General features: G+C 45.0%; 2 protein-coding genes across 12 annotated transcripts in view; one reads left to right on the top strand and one right to left on the bottom strand.

Annotated features, from left to right (window-relative positions):
• Positions 1-3609, bottom strand: part of LOC147110309 (TOM1-like protein 2) — a 54497-nt gene extending 50888 nt beyond the window's left edge. For all 10 annotated transcript variants that reach the window (XM_086000181.1, XM_086000182.1, XM_086000184.1 and 7 more), the window contains exon 1: positions 3500-3609. In XM_086000181.1, the coding sequence (XP_085856307.1) occupies positions 3500-3551 (52 nt within the window). In that variant the 5' untranslated portion in view covers positions 3552-3609. The remainder of the gene's footprint in view (positions 1-3499) is intronic.
• A 165-nt stretch (positions 3610-3774) lies between these two features.
• drc3 (dynein regulatory complex subunit 3) overlaps positions 3775-22090 on the top strand; it is a 46636-nt gene continuing 28320 nt past the window's right edge. The window contains exons 1-5 of one of the 2 annotated variants that reach the window (XM_086000178.1): positions 3775-4031; positions 14200-14377; positions 16505-16621; positions 17332-17498; positions 17850-17996. In XM_086000178.1, coding sequence (XP_085856304.1) covers positions 14218-14377; positions 16505-16621; positions 17332-17498; positions 17850-17996 — 591 coding nt within the window. In that variant the 5' untranslated portion in view covers positions 3775-4031; positions 14200-14217. The remainder of the gene's footprint in view (positions 4032-14199; positions 14378-16504; positions 16622-17331; positions 17499-17849; positions 17997-22090) is intronic. The other variant, XM_086000179.1, reaches the window with a different exon arrangement.

Here is a 22090-nt window from a genome sequence, read left to right as displayed (position 1 = left end):
GCAATTCTAATACAAAACTAATAGGTCCTTCCTATCCACTGTATGTAGGCCCCTCAATTTTATACACCTCAATCAAGTCTCCCCTCAACCGCCTCTGTTTCAAAGACAACAACCCCAGCCTATCCAATCTTTCCTCATAGCTAAAATTCTCCAGTCCTGGCAACATCCTCGTAAATCTCCTCTGTACCCTCTCTAGTGCAATCACATCTTTCTTGTAATGTAGTAACCAGAATTGCACACAGTACTCAACTGTGGTCGAACTAGTGTTTTGTACAGTTCTAGCATAACCACCCTGCTCTTATATTCTATGCCTTGGCTAATAAAAGAAAGTATCCCTTCTTAACCACCTTATCTACCTGTCCTGCTACCTTCAAGGATCTGTGGACATGCACTCCCAAGGTCCCTTTGTTCCTCTACACTTCTCAGTATCCTGCCATTTATTGTGTACTCCCTCGCCTTGTTAGCCCTCCCCAAATGCATTACCTCACACTTCTCCGGATTGAATTCCATTTGCCACTTTTCTGCCCACCTGACTAGTCCATTGATATCTTTCTGCATTCTACAGCTATCTTCCTCACTAAATCTAGGCTGACACTCCAATGCAGTGCTGAGACGTTAAACCAAGGACCTGTCTGCCCACTCAGGTGGACGTAAATGATCCTATGGCACTATTTCAAAGAAGAGCAGGGGAGTTATCCCCAGTGTCCTGCCAATATTTATCCCTCCATCTCAACATCACTAAAAAAAACTAGATTATCTGGTCATTATCACATTGCTGTTTGTGGGAGCTTGTTGTGCGCAAATTGGCTGCCTACATTACAACCGTGACTACACTTCAAAAAGCACTTAATTGGCTGTAAAGCACTTTGGGACATCTGGTGGTCATGAAAGGCGCTATATAAATGCAAGTCTTTCTTTCTTATCAAGCACACGGCCAATTTTTGTATCATCTGCAAACTTCTTAATCATGCTCCCTACACTGAAGCCTAAATCATTGATATATACCACAAAAAGCAGCGTATTTTGATGAAAATTTATTTTCATGAGGTATAGAAACAGAGATACAGTTGCTATATTTAGACATTTGGAAGCCTTCACATTAAAACTTTAACCAATGCACAAGTATGAATTTTGAAAGTCTTTGCTCTGCACTGCCTTTATGGTAACACGTCTGAATATATTCTAAAAGGCACATTCTATATAAAACTATTGGGTCTCATAAAAGTAAGCTTTTACAATAGATCAAGTTTATCTACTGAGTATAATTGCAAAATACTGCGGATACTGGAAATCTGAAATAACAGAAAATGCTGGAAATACTCAGCAGGCCAGGCAGCATCCGTGGAGAGAGAAACAGAGTTAACGTTTCAGATCTGGGACCCATCAACGTTAACTCTGTTTCTCTCTCCACGGATGCTGCCTGGCCTGCTGAGTATTTCCAGCATTTTCTGTTATCTACTGAGTAGCTGGGTTATGCAGACTATAAAGGTTCCACACCAGTGTAAAGTGAGCTGATCTGAACTACAATTGACATCAGCATTCCTGGGTTAGAGGGGGAAAAGCTGTCCAGGCTTCCACTCCTAATTACTGGCCACTCACGCCCACTGGAAGTGCATGTGTGTGCAGATGCAAGGTGAGGACCTGAACAGCCTAAAAGCCTGCCAACACTTACCATCAAGTCTCACATATAAACAATGGGCACTTGAGTGGCAGTATGGGAGGGCGACTGTACCTGTGGAACCATACCCGAGTAAGGAGTCAACACCTTCAGGAGATGTGGGAGCAAATTGGCAAAAAAAAAGGAAAGCTCCCTTCAGATTAATGTGTCTCCTTAGGCAATTAAATCTGTAGAAAAACATAATTTCCAAGTTTAGAATAGCAATTTTCATGATGTATTGGAGCACCAACAAGGTGTGCCACAAAGTGCAATGCAAACTAGTGCCCACAATGCTGTATCTGTAGCAGAGATAGAGAAGAACTGAAACACTTCTCCATAGGGGATCATTAGGTAGTACAAAGAGTTGAACAGCTAACACTGTCCTTTCACCACTGGCTACAGTTTGGATCTAGCACAGTAATGTGGGATGCGCCTTTTCTCCCTCTGGCAGCCATTACGGGTCCAACACTGCCATTTTACACTGTGACACAACATGTTAGTGTCCTAGGGAGTGACCTGGAGTCAGCTTACTTCCCCACCAGCCCTCACAATTAGGTGTGGTGCACAGCATAGCAAGACTAAGAGGAGAAAAGATAGCTTAAAGAAAAAGAACATGACAAACATTTTTTTTTAAAAAGGACTCTTACACCCCCCAAAACAGCAGTACTAACAAGGTCTACAATTCCTTAATGTGGACACAAAATTTGCATTCAAAACCCAAACACATCCCTTCAAGCTCTAAAAATATACACTTCCTTTAAGCAATACCTATTTAGATCACAGTTGTTATCCACTGATGATAAAAATATAGCAAATTATTAATTATGCATTTTGCTGACATAATACAACAATCACACTGAAATGTATAGCACACAAGACAACAGACACTCCTAAAGTATTCATTTTGATGTATTATTTAACAGATTTTAATGCTTCAATTTTGGGGGGAGAAAAGGGAAAATTTTATATGTTTGCATTCTGTATCACACTTGTGGTGCTTATTAAAGCTCGTTTGGTAAGTGCAACAAGGTTGGCGGTAGCTTTGCGCAACCAAAACAAATCACTGTGATGACTACAGTCGTCTTTGCTTTAGGCATCTTGGACCTGTTCTTTAGTTTACATCCAGTCCAACCATCCAAACGCGTGTGTCATCCACCAAGACATTTTGCAACGACTCAGCATTTCTCAAAATTGGGAGTAAACGAATGATATGTTGCAATTCTAATCTTGGATGAGCGCTTGCGTTCATTCGGCTGCTACACCGACACGAATTAGGCTTTTTTGTAAAGTTGACATAAGTAGAAGAATAAAATCAAAACGACTAAAAGAATGCATTGACACAAATGGTTCAAGCTGGTGTCAGGAGCGACCAGCATCCAACAAGGACCAAGGCGGAGAGGGCAATCTGATTACTTCTGAACTCCTCAATCGCTTAAGTAGCTGCAAAACTTGATCAATTAATTTGTAAAAAAAAATATATATATGTAAATAAACCACTTTGGGCCGATTAGCTTTCGAATGACATTGCAAAAAAATGTAAACAAACATTTTTTTCCTTTGGGCGGAGACCCGCAACCTTTACGTCACCCTGACAAGAATATTTTAACACTCTAATGAGTACTTTCCTCGTTATTTTTTTTAATTAACAAAAAGAAAAAAAAAACCAAACTAAATCCAGAAAGACCGAGAAGCAAATTAAATAGCAAAAAGATGACGCGACATCCGCGTGAGGGGATTGATTTTTAAAAACAAAAACAAACATATATTTTGTTTTAACTTCAGGAATAAAGTGAAGGGTGACAGAGCGAGGTGTTGGGGCTGACTGCGGTGTGAAGCGCTCACCTATACATTGTCCGACAGGAGTACTGTACGGGTTGCCGACGAAGAACTCCATCTTGACGCTTCCCCGCCCCGAGCACCCAATGGACGCCGGTGACGTCAACACCGACCTCAACCCAGCTTGATGGCGCGGGCACGCCCCCGCTCCATCCTCCACGTTGATTGGCTCGCGGCCCGCAGGACGCCGCCTCCTCCGCCCTTTCCCTTACATCTATTGGTCGGCATCCACGTCAATCAAACCTTTCATCAGGTTAGTTCGCCTTCGTCTTAAAGAAGAAGGAGAAGGAAGAGGGAGGGGGAGTTTAATTATTTTTGCCCACCCTCCTCTCCGTTAAAATTATGTTTCAAGTCGCTTGTTTTTTATTTCAATTTTTTTTTAAATATACTAATTAAACCCCACTGCGAAATCCATACGATGCTGCTGCAGTCACGTGATGTGTATCCTAGCAACCAAGTGAAGCTTGGGCCCAGGCAGGAGGAATACACATGAGATGGTTATTTCCAGTCAAATTAATAAAATAAAACTATGGTGAAGGTAAGTATTGATTCTAACTACCACAGAATTTGAATATCAGGTGATTATGTCTTCATTAATTTTTCAATTTGCAGGTAGGTGGTAGATGCTAATGTCTGGGACAGGAGAGTTTACCTGTTATTTGCAACAACAACAACTTGCATTTATATAGCGCCTTTTAACGATGTAAAACGTCCCAAGGTGTTTCACAGGAGTGCTAGCAAACAAAATTTGACACCAAGCCACATAAGGAGATGTTAGGACAGATGAGCAATAGCTTGGTCAAATAGGTAGGTTTTAAGGAGCGTCTTAAAGGAGGAGAGAGAGGTAGAGAGGTTTAGGGAGGGAATTTCAGGGCTTAGGGCCCAGGCAGCTGAAATGGCATGGCTGGCAATGGTGGCGCGATGAAAATCGGCGATGCTCAAGAGGTCAGAATTGGAGGAGTTCAGAGAGTTGTAGGGCTGGTGGAAGTTACAGAAATAGGGAGGGGCTAGGCCATGGAGGGATTTGAAAACAAGGTTGAGAATTTTAAAATTGAGGTGTTGCAGGACCGGGAGCCAATGTAGGTGAACGAGCACGGGGGTGATGGGTGAACGGGACTTGTACGACTTACGGTACAGGTAGCAGAGTTTTGGATAAGCTCAGGTTTATGGATGGTGGAAGATGGAAGGCCGGCCAGAGAAGTGTTGGAATAGTCAAGCCTAGAAGAAAAAATGCATGGATGAGGGTTTCAGCAGCAGATGAGCTAAGGGGCGGAGTCAGGCAATGTTACAGAGGTAGAAGTAGGCGGCCTTGGTGATGAAGCGGATATGTGATGGGAAGCTCATCTCGGTCAACTATGACAACAAGTTTGCGAACGGTCTGGTTCAGCCTCTGACAGGTGTCAAGGAGCGGGATGAAGTAGGTGGCTAGGGAATGGAGTTTGTGGCAGGGACTGAAGAGAATGGCTTCGGTCTTCCCAATATTTAGTTGAAGGAAATTTCTGCTCATCCAAAAAACAAGCCGTATGACAAATTAGAGACAGTGGAGGGGTTGAGAGAGGTGGTGGTGAGTTAGAGCTGGGTGTCATTGGCATACATGTGGAACCTGATGTTTTATTTTCGGATGATGTCGCCGAGGGGCAGCATGTAAATGAGAAATAGGAGGGGACTATGGACATATCCTTGGGGGACTCCAGAGGTAATGCTGCGGGAGCGGGAAGAGAAGCCATTGCAGGTGATTCTCTGGCTACGACTGGATAGATACGAATGGAACCAGGTGATTGCTGTCCCACCCAGCTGGACGACAGAGGAGAGGTGTTGGGAGGAGGATGGTGTGGTCCACCATGTCAAAGGCTTCAGACAGGTCGAGAAGGACAAGGAGGGATTATTTACCATGGTCACAAGGGATGCCATTTGTGACTTTGATAAGGGCCGCTTCAGTACTGTGGCAGGGGCAGCAACCTGATTGGAGGGATTCAAACATGGAGTTGCGGAAAAGATGGGCACAGATTTGCGAGGTGACAGTACGTTCAAGGACTTTTGAGAGGAAAAGGAGATTAGAGATGAGGCAGTAGTTTGCAAGGACAGGGAGCTCAGGGGTAGGTTTTTTGAGGAGAGAGGAGATGATGGCAGATTTGAAGGGGAGGGGTACAGTACCTGAGGGGAGAGAACCATTAACAATATCAACTAACATGGGGACCAGGATGGAAACACAAAAGCAAAATACTGCGGATGCTGGAAATCTGAAATAAAAACAGAAAATGCTGGAAATACTCAGCAGGTCAGGCAGCATCTGTAGAGAGAGAAACAGAGAGTTAACGTTTCAGATCAATGACCCTTCGTCAGAACGCCCAGGATGGGAAGTTGGGTGGTCAGCAGTTTAGTGGGAATAGGGTCGAGGGAGTAGGAGGTGGGTCTCAAGCTAAGCTCAGAGAAGGCATGAGGGGAGATAGAAAATAAACTAGAGAAAGATGCGAGTTCAGGGCTATTGAAGAGGGAACCCTTAGGGGAAGTTTGGCCCGGTGGACTAGGGGAAGGGAGGGAAGCGGCAGAGGCCGATGAACGGATGGTCTCAATCTTAGTGACAAAGAAAACCCTGAGCTCCTCGCATTTATTGTTGGAGGTGAGGGTAGAGGAGGCAGGGGAGAGGGGTTCAGGAAGATGGTTTGTAGTGGAGAATAGAAGCCGGAGGTTATCTTTGCAATCCACGATGATCCTGGAAAAGTAAACAGTTTTGGCCGAGACCCGATAGTGCTTTATCTGGTCCAGCCAGGTCTGGCGATGAATGGTTGAACTAGTTGTCCGCCATAAACGTTCAAGTCTGCGTCCCTTGGACTTAAGGGAGCGGAGATGAGGGCCGTACCAGGGGAATAACCATGGTGAGAGAGAGTAATGGTTTTTATGGGGAGAAGGGCATCAAAGGTGGAGGTGAGGGTGTGATTGAGCAGATTGCTAGCTGCAGAAATGTCGAGGTGAATGGAGGGCCAAAGGCTAGACAGTTGGGAATTTGGAAGTGCAGTTGTAAGTGACTTGGGGGAGAGTTTTTTCCAGGGGCAGACACAGAAGGAAATGGGATTGGGAGAAAGATGTGGGTGGAGAGCGATACAAGGATGTGATCAGAGATGGCTTTATCTGTGATTTACACGATGGGACTAACGAGGCCACATGAGATGGCAAGGTCAAGGGGGTGGCTGTGAATATGGGTTGGGGAGTTTATATAGAGGGAGAGATTAAGGGAGCATAGGAGGGCAGTGAACTCAGGAGAGAGAAGATGATGAGTTGAGATGGAGGTTGAAATCACCGAGGATGAGAAGTCGCTCGGTGCAGAGGCTGAGGGGGGAAAGCAGTGAAGATATCTCGGTGAGAAATTTGGCGTGTTACTTGGGTGGGCGGTAGAGAACGAGGATTTTAAATGAGAGGGGTGGAACAAAGTGAGGTGCTCAAAGGAGGAGAAAGTGTAATGATCAGTAACATGTCATTCTAGAATGGTACACTAGGTGGAGCTGTATGTTTAGTAAGGGGCTACCCACAAGGCACTAGTCAAGATGGATGCCTGTACACTAGTCCACATGGCTGAATAAATGACTAGCTCAAGCTAGCTGTTCATAATGAAAATGTCTATTTATTTATGAACATAACATGGTACCAGGATTGGTAATATCTGCTGAATACTGTGAAACGCGACATGGAGAATTTGAAGCCACCGGAGGGTTTAAAACTCACGGGGAATGTCGACTGCAATTGGCGGACTTTCAAACAACAATTCGAACTCTATATTGCTGCCATCGGGTTCGGTACGATGCCAGATGCAAGGAAAATAGCGTTACTGCTCACGGTTGCAGGCCCACAGGCAATAGAAGTATTTAATACGTTTGTATTTGATCAAGAGGAGGACAGAGAAAAAATGGATGATGTGCTAAAGAAGTTTGATACACATTGTTCTCCCAAAAAGAACGAGACCTATGAGAGGTACATGTTCCGTTCACGGACACAGCAGCAAAATGATAGCTTTGTGACTGATCTGAAACTGAAAGCACAGACATGTAATTTCTCTGAACTGAAATCATCCATGATTCGTGACCAGATTGTGTTTGGTATTCATGATAAAAAGGTCAGGGAACGTTTGTTGAGAGAAACCAAACTAACATTGGAGGATGCTGTGAAAATATGCCATGCCAGTGAGCTAGCTCGGCAGCACGCAAAGACTTTCAGTGAAATTAATAATGATGCGACTGTAATGAGTGACTGTGCTGCTGTCGGTGCTGTGTCCTACAAGGGGAAGAAACATGGGCAGAACAGAAATGCAAAGCAATCGGAGGATGGAATTTTAAAATTGTAAACGCTGTGGTTACCAGCACCAGTCAAGACAATGCCCAGCGTTTGGGAAAATGTGCACAAAATGTAATGGAAAGAATCACTTTGCCAAACAATGCTTTTCAAAAGTAAAAACAAAGAAAGGGCAACAAGTCAATGTGATTGAGGGCACTGATTTAAGTGAGACATTTTTTGTAGGAATGGTGTCATGTGACAATATAGAAAAGGATACAGAAAATGTGCAGCCCTCAGGTATGGACAATGCTGAACATAAAGTTAATGCAGTAAAAGAGGACAAATGGATAATGCCACTGCAGGTAAATGGAGCATTAGTTACATTGAAACTAGACACTGGGGCAAAAGCAAACTTAATCAGTATGAGTGACATTAAAAATATGAAAGAAAAGCCCAAAATACAAAAAAAGTCAGTACTACTGAAGAACTATAATGGACAGAAAATAGATAGCTTAGGTGTATGCAGACTTAAAGTGACAGTCAAAGACAAAGTGCATCATCTCATGTTTTCTGTTGTGGCTGAAGGACTTGATTCACTACTAGGTGACAAAGCTTGTGAGGACTTAGAATGGGTCAAGAGAGTCTACCGTATAAACTGTGCCATAAGCAGACCAGATGACTCAGTGGATTCTGTAGTGAGTAATTTCCAGGATGTGTTCAAAGGATTTGGAGTTCTACCATTCACTTACAAGATCCAGCTAAAGGAGGATGCTCAACCAGTGGTACATGCTCCACGGAGAGTTCCAGCACCCCTGCGTGAACGGCTCAAGAAAGAACTAGACAGAATGACCACACTAGGAGTCATCAGGAAAGTCGAAGAGCCAACAGACTGGGTTAACTCCATGGTATGTGTAAAGAAAAAGAACAATGATCTAAGAGTATGCATGGATCCAAAGGACTTAAATGCAAACATAAAACGTGAACACTACCAGATTCCCAAGCGAGAAGAAATCACCAGTGAAATGTCAGGTGCCAGATACTTCACAAAGCTTGATGCCTCACAAGGATTTTGGCAACTAAAACTGGATGAAGAGAGCACCAAATACTGTACCTTCAACACACCATATTGTTTCCTCAGAATGCCTTTCGGGATAATATCTGCATCTGAAATCTTTCATAGAGCGATGGAACACATAATTGAAGGTCTGGAAGGAGTTCGGGTCTATGTTGATGACATCATCATCTGGGGCTCCACACTGAAAGAACACAATGAGAGACTGACTAAAGTGCTACAGAGCATACGCCGGAATGGACTGAAGCTCAACAAAGCCAAGTGTCAGTTTGGCGTCCAGGAAGTCACTTTCCTAGGAGATAATCTATCTGGTAAAGGAATAGAGCCAGATATGGAAAAAGTAAACGCCATACTCAAAATGCCCCGACCCACTGACAAAAAAGGAGTGCTATGCATCATGGGGATGATAAACTTCATTGGAAAATTCATTCCTAACTTGTCAGCCAAGACAGCCTGTCTGCGAGACCTGCTACATAAAACAAATGAGTTTGCATGGACAGAAAGACATGAACAAGAGTGGATGAACCTCAAAACAGTGCTGACAACCATACCTGTACTCACCTTCTTTGACCCAACAAAGAGAATCAAAGTGTCAATGGATGCATCAGAAGATGGCCTAGGCGCGGTCTTGCTACAAGCAGAGGGTGAAGATTGGAAGCCTGTTGCCTATGCCTCCAGGTCTATGACTGATTCTGAGTGTCGATACGCCCAGATTGAAAAGGAATGTCTAGGCTTGGTAGTTGAACTAGAAAAGTTCCATGGTTACATATATGGACTTCCCACCTTCACAGTTGCCATCATAAAAAAAAAATCTGAATGAGATGTCTCCAAGGATTCAACGACTCATGATGAAGCTGCAAAGATATGACTTTGAACTGATCTACACACCAGGCAAACACAGTGTTAGCAGATGCACTATCCCGAGCACCCACAATGAGTCATGTGAGCTCTACTGAGGAAGACGTGGATGTTCATGTGAGTATGGTCACTGCTGCGCTGCCCGTGTCAGACACAAAATCAAAGCAAATAGCAGAAGAAACAGTAAAAGATACAGTGTTACAAACAGTAATAGAGAACATTCATCATGGTTGGCCAAAAGGTTCCTGTCCAAAGTACTATCACATCAGGTCAGAGTTAAGTGTCGCAAGTGGACTATTACTAAAACAGAACAGAATAGTTATTCCACAGGCTCTACGTCAAGACATGCTCAAAAGGATTCATGAGGGACACCTCGGAATTGAAAAATGCAAAAGGAGAGCAAGAGACACTGTTTATTGGCCTGGCATAAATAAGGACATTGAGAACATGATAGGCATATGTGAGACATGTCAGAAACACCAAAACAAACAAGCAAAGGAACCAATGATAGTAGCTGACTTACCAACAGCACCATGGCAAAAGGTTGGTATGGACCTCTTTCATTTGAATGGTAAGGACTATCTAATAGTGATTGACTACTATTTTAACTATCCTGAGATGGCGCTGCTCTCAAGCACATCAGCAAGCAGTGTCATAATGCATGTTAAATCCATCTTCGCCAGACATGGAATTCCCAGGATTGCCGTTAGCGACAATGGTCCGTGCTTCAACTGTAAGGAGTGGCAACAGTTTACAGCACATTATGACTTTCAACACATCACATCCAGTCCTCTCTATGCTCAGTCGAATGGTAAGGCAGAGAAAGGTGTTCAAGTTCTCAAACAGCTACTGAAGAAAGCGACAGAAAGCAAGTCTGATCCTTATCTCGCCCTGCTGAGCTACCGAGCCTCCCCTTTAGACTGTAGTTCTTCACCTGCTGAACTCCTAATGGGTCGCAAGTTGCGCACCATGCTACCCTGCTGTGCAAAAGAAAAGCAGAGTAAGGAACTGAGACAGAGACTTCAACTGTTAAAGCTGAAACAGAAATCACACTATGACAAGTCATCCAAAACTCTGAAACCATTGACAAGGGATGATGTTGTCAGGATTGAGGATCCAGATGCATGGAACAGGAAAGCTACAGTTCTTGAGGAAGTAGGACCAAGGTCATACACTGTTAGAACTGAGGAAGGACAGATTCTCAGGAGGAACCGCCGTTCCCTCCTGAAAACACAAGAAACTATCCAAGAGCAAATCGATGACAATGCCGCAACTGAATCTTGTCACTCACCACCAGAACAATCTAACACAAACACACATACAGGCTCTCATGAAAACACATCAGACTTACCTGTGCTGAGAAGATCCACACGTGAAGTAAAAAAGCCTGATAGACTTAATCTTTGAGTACAAAGAAAACTATAATAAAAGAATGAAAAGCTTAGAGTTCATAAAGTAAAGCTTTGAAAATGTGTTGACTGTTGTGAAGATGTTTATGTCGTTATGATTGATTGATATTGATTGATATTGATTTTGTTTAACCTCAAAGGAAGGAGGATGTAATGATCAGTAACATATCATTCTAGAATGGTACACTAGGTGGAGCTGTATGTTTAGTAAGGGGCTACCCACAAGGCACTAGTCAAGATGGATGCCTGTACACTAGTCCACATGGCTGAATAAATGACTAGCTCAAGCTAGCTGTTCATAATGAAAACGTCTATTTATTTATGAACATAACAAAGTGCCAGAGGAGTAGGGGGACAGACCAAGGTGTGATTTGGTGATAAGAGCCATACCGCCATCGCGATGGTTTGGGCGGGGCAAGTGGTGGAAGGTATAGCCAGGCGGGGGTCTTCATTTAGGGGGACGATATCATCACCCCATAGCCAGGTCTCCGTCAAGGACATGACGGAATTACAGCATTATGCATTTATACAACTCTGCGTTGTTCAGCCCATGTGATATTATCTTAGACTTTTAATTGCAAAAAAGGAAAATAATGAGGAGAAAAGATACTTGAAATATTGTGTGTGGTGTTGTGCGGAGCCAGAAGAATGATACCAGGGAATGTAATGTTAAAATTAGGAAGCTTATGATCTAAACATGAGTACTTTGCGCTTAGTTGTTAGTCCATGGAATGGCTGTGGCCCAGTACAATATTCAAAAAATACATTTATAGAATCATGATTTAACACATGCCTGGCACCAAGACAGAAAAGAGATGATAATGGCCTCATCCATCACCCTGTTCTTGCTGACCTACATTGGCTCCTGGACCAATGTTCCCTCAATTTTTTTTTTCATGCGCGGTCCCTTTTAAATTTGCTTCATGGCCACTGCATGAGCGGCCTGTGTGGGACCTCCCAACTGATGCGCGTCCGCACACCTTCGGGGGAACATTGTCCCGGACCCCAACACCTGCAGTATAAAATTAGCACCCTCATTTAAATTCTTTCACAGCCTTGTGGGTCCCTGTCTCTGTAACCTCCTCCAGCCTTACAACCATCTCTTCCAGAACTGTCCATTCCTACGACACTGGCCTCATGCATCCCCCCCCCCCCTGCTGTATGCCTCAGAGACATGGACCATGTACAGCAGGCACCTCAAAGCACTGGAGAGGTACCACCAACGCTGCCTCCGCAAGATCCTGCAAATCCATTGGCAGGATAGGCGCACCAACGTCAGTGTTCTTGCTCAGGCCAACATCCCCAGCATCGAAGCTTTGACCACGCTCGATCAGCTCCGATGGACGGGTCACATTGTCCGCATGCCCGATACGAGACTCCCAAAACAAGCGCTCTACTCGGAGCTCCGGCACGGCAAGAGAGCCCCAGGTGGGCAGAGGAAACGCTTCAAGGGCACCCTCAAAGCCTCCTTGAAAAAGTGTAACATCCCCACCGACACCTGGGAATCCCTGGCCCAAGACCGCACAAAGTGGAGGAGAAGCATCCAGGAAGGCGCCGAACACCTCGAGTCTCTTCGCCGGGAGCAAGCGGAAGCCAAGCACAAACAACGGAAGGCGCGCACGTCAACCCAAGCACCCCACCCACCCACCCACCCCTTCAACCACCGTCTGCCCCACCTGTGACAGAAACTGTAGGTCCCGCATTGGACTCATCAGTCACCCGAGAACTAATTTTTAGTGTGGAAGCAAGTCATCCTCGGTTCCGAGGGACTGCCTAAGAGAAGAAGAAGAAGAAGGCATTCCCCCACCGACTTCCTTCGCTCCACCATTGACGTCTGTCCCTTCAGCCATCTAAGCTTCACGCTGTGGAATTCTCTCCCTAAACCCTCCTCCTTTAAGACCCTCCTTAAAACCCATCTCTTTGACCAAGCTTTTGGTTACCCTTCCTAATAACTCCTTTAGCTCGGCAGCCATTTCTGTCTGCTCCTGCCTCTCTGAAGCGCCTCCGGGATTTCTTTTACTACATAAATTCAAGTTGTTGTAGTTTTGTGCTGTGTATCCAGACCTATTGGAAGATGGGCTATGTACCCCAAACTCATTTCATAGAGGCTTGTTACACATAGCAGAGAAAGGAGTCTGGGCTGGATTGAAACCGAGGTTTCAGAGGTGAAAAGATAATGTCCTGCCCTACTATATCCTGTGAATTACATAATTTATTTCAGTCCGTTTGGCTGAGACATAAATTTATGGATGTAATATACAAAGTAATAAGGTTTACAGCGCCATCTAAACACTTCAATATGTTATTGCCTTATAACACATTCTGATCTACATTTGATTTTAGTCATGTTGTCAATAATCTTGCTTCAAAAACTGATCACTCCATCGTTTGTTTTAATTTCTCAATTCTTCCCGGTCTGTACAGCTCAGAACTACATTAATAAAAACAGAAAATGCTGGAAATACTCAGCAGGTCAGGCAGCATCTGTAGAGGGAGAAACTCCAGCATTCAGAGTATTTCCAGCATTTTCTATTTTTATTTCTGATATCCCGTATCTGCAGTATTTTGCTTTCGTGTCAGTACTACATTACATGGTGCAGTTATCAATCGAGCCAGTGAATACTTGTAAGAGTTCAGCAGCAAGGCTGCAGCAAAAGACGTATATCTCCATTCCTTAATCGAGATAACGCAGGAAATTGAAGGCAGACAAATCTGCTGGATGCGATAGCAACACGTAAAAATTTCAAGCATCATCTGGACCCCTTGTAATTTGCTTCTGCCTGTTTATTGCCTCATTTACAAAAACAGGATACACCATTTATTTTCACAAGACCCTATCCACAAGCAAGTGGAGTGCAGAGCCTCTTATAAATAGAGTTGTGCAATCATCCACTGAGAGGCGTGTGAGAGTAGCTGAGGGTGACCCGCCCTTCAGCTTTACCCCTCTGCACAGAAGGGCAGAGTTTGAGCCTAATCCTAGGTGACAACCTCCGACAGTCGCAGCAGCATCAGACATTTGTAGTTTGTTCATTATACTGTTATACAAAAATTGAGTATTTGTTCTGATATGTATGTTTAAAAAAAAATGTGTTCTTTTTAAGTGAACACAACCATTCAAAATGAGCCGGCTGTATAAAACAATTGAGCCCAGCGTCATAGATGATAAAATGCTTGAAGAGGCAGTGAAGAAACAGGGACCACCAGGAAAAGCAGGACAGATAGCCCAATTGGAAGGCATTGACTTCAAAGATGTACTTCATCTTCAACTTGATTTCCAAAGTATGTTTTAGGTCTGCACCAGTGACTGTCCTTCATGACCTTGATGAACAAGATGTTTATAGTTTGTGGTATAATTACTGGAGGTATACTGATAAACAATCTGCAGTTGATTGCCAGAGAATGCGCTATATATATATTACTAGCTGGAGTGCCCGGCGGTGCCGAGGCTTTTTCGAGGGCATGTTGTTGTTGGAAGAGAGAGAGAGAGAGAGAGAGAGCGCGCGACTGGGGGGGAAGAGGGAGAGCGACTGGGGGGAAGAGAGACAGCGACTGGGGGGGAGGGAGGGGGGAGGGGAGGGGAGGGGGGAGGGGAGGGGGGGAGAAGGGGGAGGGGGGGAGGAAGGGGGGGAGGGGGAGGGGGAGGGAGGGGGCGAGGAAGGGGAGGGAGGAGGAGGAGGGGGAGTCCCCGAGCCCCGCCCCCTGATCTCCCGATCTCCCGCCCCCGATCTCCCGATGTCCCGCCCCCGATCTCCCGATGTCCCGCCCCCCGATCTCCCGATGTCCCGCCCCGCGATCTCCCGATGTGCCGCCCCCCGATCTCCCGCCCCCCGATCTCCCGTCCCCGATCTCCTGATGTCCCGCCCCCCGATCTCCCGATGTCCCGCCCCCGCGATCTCCCGATGTCCCTGCCCGAGCCGGCTTCAAGACCAGAGAGATGCCGCCGCGCAACCTACCGTGTGAGGCCCGGCCGGACTCAAGTCGCGCTCCGGGCAGAAGATGACGCGGAAGCTGACTCCCGCCCCGCCCGCCTTTACTAAGATGGCGGCGGTGGCGACGCTCGGCTCAGGCCCGCCCCCTCCAGCCTTCACAAAGATGGCGGCGATCGCTGGCCTTTTGTCGATCGCGACGGGAGGCGCCTAGCTCGGGCGTGGCTGGCCAACAGACGCCCAGGCTTTGAGGCCTGGAAAAACGGTGAAAGGTAGGAAAATTATAGAGGTTAGACAAAAGATTTACAAATTAATTAACTTTTTTAAAAAACAATTTGTCTTTTAAAAGCAACTTTTTTTTTGCTGGAAATGTAGATTTGAAAAGAAACACGCAGAAAGCGGGAAAAAGAAAGGAAAAGTTTGGAATCAAGATGGCGGCGACTCACCTCGGTTCAGAACGATAAGGCCCGCCCACACAGGCACCGATTGGTGGACCGTCAGGTCACCGAAGTGTAGGATTGGTCAATCGTCCCGTCACTTGACCGTAGGAGGGCCCGGCCGCACGCACCAGGAACCCGCCGTACGATTGGTCAACCTCGACGTCACTCGATGCTAATGAGCGGATAATGAGCGGAATGTTGAACGTTTTTTGGATACCGCGGGCGCAATTTTTGTCCGGCCGAAACGTAAATACGCTTAGGACGGTTCTGGAATCGTCAGCTTTCTTTTGACGTAACGCACGTGTAGGTACGCTCAATAACTTTCGAGTTAATTCAAGACAGACAGACAGACAGACGGAATGACAGACAGAAGTATCCTTTTATATATATAGATGTATATATATATATATTATGAAAAATGTATTCCTCTGCTGAAGCCCACTTGGATCTGAAGGGCCTGTGATTATCATGTGATTGTTAATAACAAGTTGTATTTATAAAGTAGACTTAACATAGAAAATGTCTCAAAGTGTTGCATAGAGGGGGAGGCATGAGGGAGAAGGAACAGAGTCTGAACCATAGTCGGAGAGTTAGAGTTGGTGACCCAAAGCTTGATTTAAGAAATGGGTTTTTAAGAAGGCTTTAAAAGACCGCGAGGTGGAGGGGTTTAGGGAGAGGTCTCAGATAGTAGGGCCCAAGTGGCTGAAGGCTCTACCACCAACAGTGAGGTGAAGGAGAGCCAGTCTCAAAGGACTTGGGGCATGGGTGGGAATTTAAGGCTGGAGGAGGTTGCATAGGCATGCTGCATTGAGAACAACTGGAAATAAGTTTAGAACAACTAGATATCTGAAATAAAAACAGAAACGTTGAAATGTACATCCAGTCAATCAACTGGAAGAAATTGTAAACGGAAATTACCTTGAAAAGGAGTCTTGCCTTCAAAGAAAATATTTGCGTAGGTATTCATTTTTACATTGTCATTTTATGTTGTTTCAAAAATGTTATTAATGTAAAATCTCCGATTGATCTCCCTGGTATAGATATACTGAAGATTGATAATCTGTGGCAGTTCAAAACACTGACCAAACTCCAGCTGGACAATAACGTAATTGAAAAGATTGAGGGACTGAACACGCTGACCAACCTAGTGTGGCTAGGTAAGTGCTGGAGAACTCAGTATATCACACACCTTGACTTTGTTTTCATTCAGCTATATTTTTACTTAAAAAAATATATATTCAGCCAGGGACATCACAGATCAGCCATGATCTAATTGAATGGCGGAACAGGCTCAAGGTGCTGAATGACCTATTCCTGTTCCTGTGAGTCAGGAGCATTACAATCAGGTTACACTGATGTGTTCCTGCAGGAAAGTGGGTATATATGTCCGTCAAGTGAAGACCGAATTGGGCTTCACTGTTGCGTCCTCTATGGTGGGATAGCCAACCAACACTTCCTGCTTAGGTTCATGCAAAAAGGCCACTTGGGCAAGGAGGGCACCCAATGCCCATTAAAGCGAACCCCAACATGAGTTACGCCTTCTGAGAGGAGGGAGGGAAAGTGAAGGAGGGAAAATTTGGAAGAAAAAAAAATCACTAAAATAAATATTTTTTTGTATTTGTACGATTGTACGATGCTTCTTTGCTTTCTGATTGGTCCAGGAGCAATCAGATTGCAAAGTCAAAGATAGAAAGCAATCCTGTCGATTAACAGTATGGAGGTTAGTAACTGTCTAATTCCACACATGAAGAGGAGCCACCTGGCCAAGATACTGGATCGCTGACAGTGCCCCTTAAACTGTACACAAAGGAGAGAAGAGGGGATAATTGGAAAAAAAAATGCCCGATTGTGGGTTTTTTTCTTCTAGATTTGTCCTTTAATAACATTGAGATGATTGAAGGCCTGGATGAACTGGTTAAGCTGGAAGACCTCAGTCTGTACAGTAACAGAATTTCCAATTTTGAAAACATGGACTCGTTAGTAAACCTGCAAATCTTCTCTATTGGAAAAAATCACATCAGTAATCTGGAATCGGTAAGCAAGTTGATTTAAGTGGCGCTCATCCTTCCCTCCCACCACCTCCAATCTCATCCCCATTTCCCAGCCCCCAAACTGGCCTTTTAATCTGTTTCATTTCCTGTGCTTTTTCAGTCTTGACGAAGGGCTTCGACCTGAAACGTTGACTCTATTTCTCTCTCCACGGATGTTGCCTGGCCTGCTGAGTTTTTCCAGCATTTTCTGTTGTTATTTTGGATTTCCAGCATCCGCAGTATTTTGCTATCGTACCCCCAATATTCTGTCTGGTTTGTCTGTGTTTTCTTTTTCATTTTTAGTACTTAGTATTTCTGCACAGTTTTCTAGATTACAATAATGTTATTCTTACAGATTATCTACCTAAGGAGATTTAAGAGGCTGCGCACACTGAACCTGACTGGGAATCCTATCTATGAAGATGAACGGTATAGTATGTACATTCCTGCCTACCTGCCTAATCTGATGTACCTGGACTTCAGATTAATAGATAAGACCACAGTAAGTGTTTAATAGCACTGGGCCAGAGGTGAAATTGATGTTGTAATGAGATGCTGCTTGTGTACAATTAAGGATTTGTTTGATTGAACATAATACACATTTGACACCCAACTTTGTAAGTTTGGGAAATTATTCAAACAAAATGAATTGCAGCCAAATCTTGGGTGATAAATTTGGATTATGGTGCCCAATGTTCTTTGTCATGCAGTGATATGGAAGGGCTTCAGGTCTATGCATCTCTACATGGGTTCCAATCTTTTTGTACCATTAAGGAAAACAAACTACACGAAGGCCATTAGTCTTAAGAATTTCCATCGTGACCATTTAATGAATACTTTAAACCACCAGTCTTGCATTCCAAGTACTGTAGTACTAATCTGAGTAATTTAGATAATATATTCTGTGTTGAAAGCATGATGTAAATCTTTAGCATTCAAGAAACTCGCAGCTCGAAGTTTCCACCAGTTTTCTCCCCTAACCTCCTCCTCTCCTAATTGCATTGAATCCTTGCTGAGGTACAGTTCTAACAATGGCAGCCATTCTCCAGTGCCTCACCCAGGTCGCCATTCTTCATGTGAGGCCAGACCGCAGGCCATTTGGGTGCAGGAGGAACCCTAGCCAAGCCCAAACTGCAGGCTACATGCAATAAATACTTTCTTTACAAACACCACCCCCAAATGCTTTGTAAACACTCTAATTAGATTTCTGGGCCACCAATCACACAACTCCAGCCATGCCTGATTTGATAACAGTCCTTCTAAAGAAGAAGAAAAGGCTCCCCCAATGGCTCAGTTGGTCAGGCTGTGAATAAATGAGCCACTCAGAACAGGAAGGGCCCAGGTTCCATCCTCAGTCTACGCTGAGTTAGCTGATCTCAGCCACGGCAGCGGTGGAACGCTGCAACTGGCCTCAGCGCCCCGAGTTAAGAAGGAAAGAAATTGGCCAGCTCCTCATAGAATGATAGACATTTACACAGAAGGAGGCCATTCGGCCCATTATGTTTGTGCCGGCCGAGAAAGAGTGATCCAGCCCAATCCCACTTTCCAGCACGTGGTCTGTAGCCTTGCATGTTACAGCACTTTAAGTGCACATCCAATCATCTTTTAAATACGATGAGGGTTTCTGCCTCTACCACCCTTTCAGGCAGTGAGTTCCAGACCCCTACCACCCTCAGTGGAAAAAACTCTTCCTCAACTACCCTCTAATCTTTCTACCAATTACTTTAAATCTATGCCCCTGGGTTATTGATCTCTCTGCTAAGGGAAATAGGTCCTTCCTATCCGCTCTATCCAGGCCCCTCATAATTTTATACACCTCAATTAAGTCTCCCCTCAGCCTCCTCTGTTCCAAAGAAAACAACCCCAGCCTATCCAATCTTTCCTCATAGCTAAAATTCTCCAGTGCAACATCCTCGTAAATCTCCTCTGTACCCTCTATAGTGCAATCACATCTTTCCTGTAATGTGGTGAGCAGAACTGTACGTAGTACTCTAGCTGTGGCCTAACTAGTGTTTTATACAGTTCCAGCATAACCTCCTTGCTGTTATATTCTATGCCTCGGCTAATAAAGGAAATAAAGCTCCTGATCGCTCTCCAACAACCCCGGGGATGGGCATTGATGAGGGAAGATGAAAGTTGGGCTCAGCTGTGATGTCTCCTGTGATCAAATAGTCTATTTCCTCCAATTAAATATTGGGAAAACCGAAGCCATTGTTTTCGGTCCCCGCCACCAACTCCATTCCCTAGCCACTGACTCCATCCCTCTCCCTAACATCTGTCTGAAGCTGAACCACTGTTTGCAACCTTGGTGTCATATTTGACCCTGAAATGAGCTTCCGACCACATATCCGCAGCATAACAAAGACCGCCTACTTCTACCTCCGTAACATCGCCCGTCTCCGCTCTTGCCTCAGCTCATCCTCTGCTGAAACCCTCATCCATTCCTTTGTTACCTCTAGACTTGACTATTCCAACGCACTCCTGGCTGGCCTCCCATATTCCATCCTACGTAAACTCGAGGTCATCCAAAACTCGGCAGCCCATGTCCTAACTCGCACCAAGTCCCGTTCGCCCATCTCCCCTGTGCTTGCTGACCTACATTGGCTCCCAGTTAAGCAGTGCCTCGATTTCAAAATTCTCATCCTTGTTTTCAAACCCCTCCCTATCTCTATAATCTCCTTCAGCCCCACAACCCCCTGTGCTCCTCTAATTCTGCCCTCTTGAGCATCCCTGATAATAATCGCTCAACCTTTGGTGGCCGTGCCTTCAGCTGCCTAGGCCCTAAGCTCTGGAAATCCCTGCCTAAACCTCTCCACCTCGATACTTCTCCTTCTTCCTTTACAACGCTCCATAAAACCTACCTCTTTAACCAAGCATTTGGTCACCTTCCCTAATTTATCCTTATGTGGCTCAGTGTCAAATTTTTTGTCTTAAAATACTCCTGTGCAGCACCTTGGGACGTTTTACTACGTTAAAGGCGCCATATAAATACAAGTTATTGTTGTTGTTGTTGTTGTTGACATTCAATGTCCAGGCTCACAAATGGATGGCCACTGTGCACCTGTAACCCCAGCAAGGAGTCCACATCTTTCGGCAATGAAGAAGGGCAGGGAGAAATGAACAGGAAAAGGAGCAGTATTTTTAAGTCAGCTGTACTGTATTCTGGGCTTTAATAACACCATTTGATGCAAGTAATGATGCTTTCTATACACCATCACTATTATAAGCAGGACAGAGAAGGGAAATAAATAAAACATGTTTTTGAAAGGGTGCAGAGTATTAGAGATGCAACATGCTGTGCTGAGGGGTCGTGGAATGTGGACAAACACGTAAGGATCTGCCATCCAGAATTCCAGACCTCAGCCGTGCCTCTGTGGGGAGGTGCCAGGAACTCACAGGGAAGGAGATAATCTCGTCCCGCACCTTTTAGGTGTCAGCCGTGGCTCTAACGCCTCTGAATCAGAAGATTGTGGGTTCAAGCCCCACTCCAGAGACTTGAGCACAAAGTCTCGGCTGACACTCCCAGTGCAGTACTGAGGGAGTGCAGCACTGTCAGGGGTGCCGTCTTTTGGATGAGACGTTAAACCGATGCCCCGTCTGCCCTCTCAGGTGGACTTTAAAGTTCCCAAACCACTATTTCGAAGAAGAGCAAAGGAGTTCTCAATGGTGTCTTGGTCAACATTTATCCCTTAACCAACGTCACTAAAACAGATTAGCTGGTCATTATCACATTGCTGTTTAGAAACATAGAAGATAGGAGTAAGAGTAGGCCATTCGGCCCCTCGAGCCTGCTCCGCCATCATGGCTGATCATCCAAATTCAGTACCCTGTCCCTGCTTTCTCCCCATATCCCTTTATCCCTTTAGCCTTAAGAAATATATCCAACTCCTTCTTGAATATATTTAATGAATTGGTCTCTACTGCCTTCTGTGGTAGAGAATTCCACAGGTTCACCACTCTCTGGGTGAAGAAATTCCTCCTCATCTCTGTCCTAAATGGCTTACCCCTTATCCTTAGACTGTGACCCCTGGTTTTGGACTCCCCGACCATCGGGAACATCCTTCCTGCATCTAGTCTGTCCAGTCCTGTTAGAATTTTATAAGTTTCAATGAGATCCCCTCTCATTCTTCTAAACTCCAGCGAGTACAAGCCCAACCGACCCAATCTCTCCTCATACGTCATTCATGCCATCCCAGGTATCAGCCTGGTGAATCTTCGCTGCACTCCCTCCTTGGCAAGAACATCCTTCCTCAGATAAGGCGACCAAAACTGCACACAATACTCAAGATGTGGTCTCACCAAGGCCCTGTACAACTGCAGCAAGACATCCTTGTTCCTGTACTCAAACCCTCTCACTACGAAGGCCAACATACCATTTGCCTTCTTAACCGCCTGCTGCACCTGCATGCTTACCTTCAGCGACTGGTGCACAAGGACACCCAGGTCTCATTGCACTTCCCCTTCTCCCAATCTATTGCCATTCAGATAATAATCTGCCTTCTTGTTTTTGACACCACCTCGCATTTATCCACGTTATATTGCACCTGCCATGCTTCTGCCCAATCACCCAACCTGTCCAAATCATACTGGAGTTTC

Source organism: Somniosus microcephalus, chromosome 11 (assembly GCF_052327205.1).
Source record: "Somniosus microcephalus isolate GS21.2 chromosome 11, FLI_Smic_1.0, whole genome shotgun sequence".
NCBI classification, from domain to species: domain Eukaryota; kingdom Metazoa; phylum Chordata; class Chondrichthyes; order Squaliformes; family Somniosidae; genus Somniosus; species Somniosus microcephalus.
This window is presented reverse-complemented; position numbering and strand designations above follow the sequence as displayed.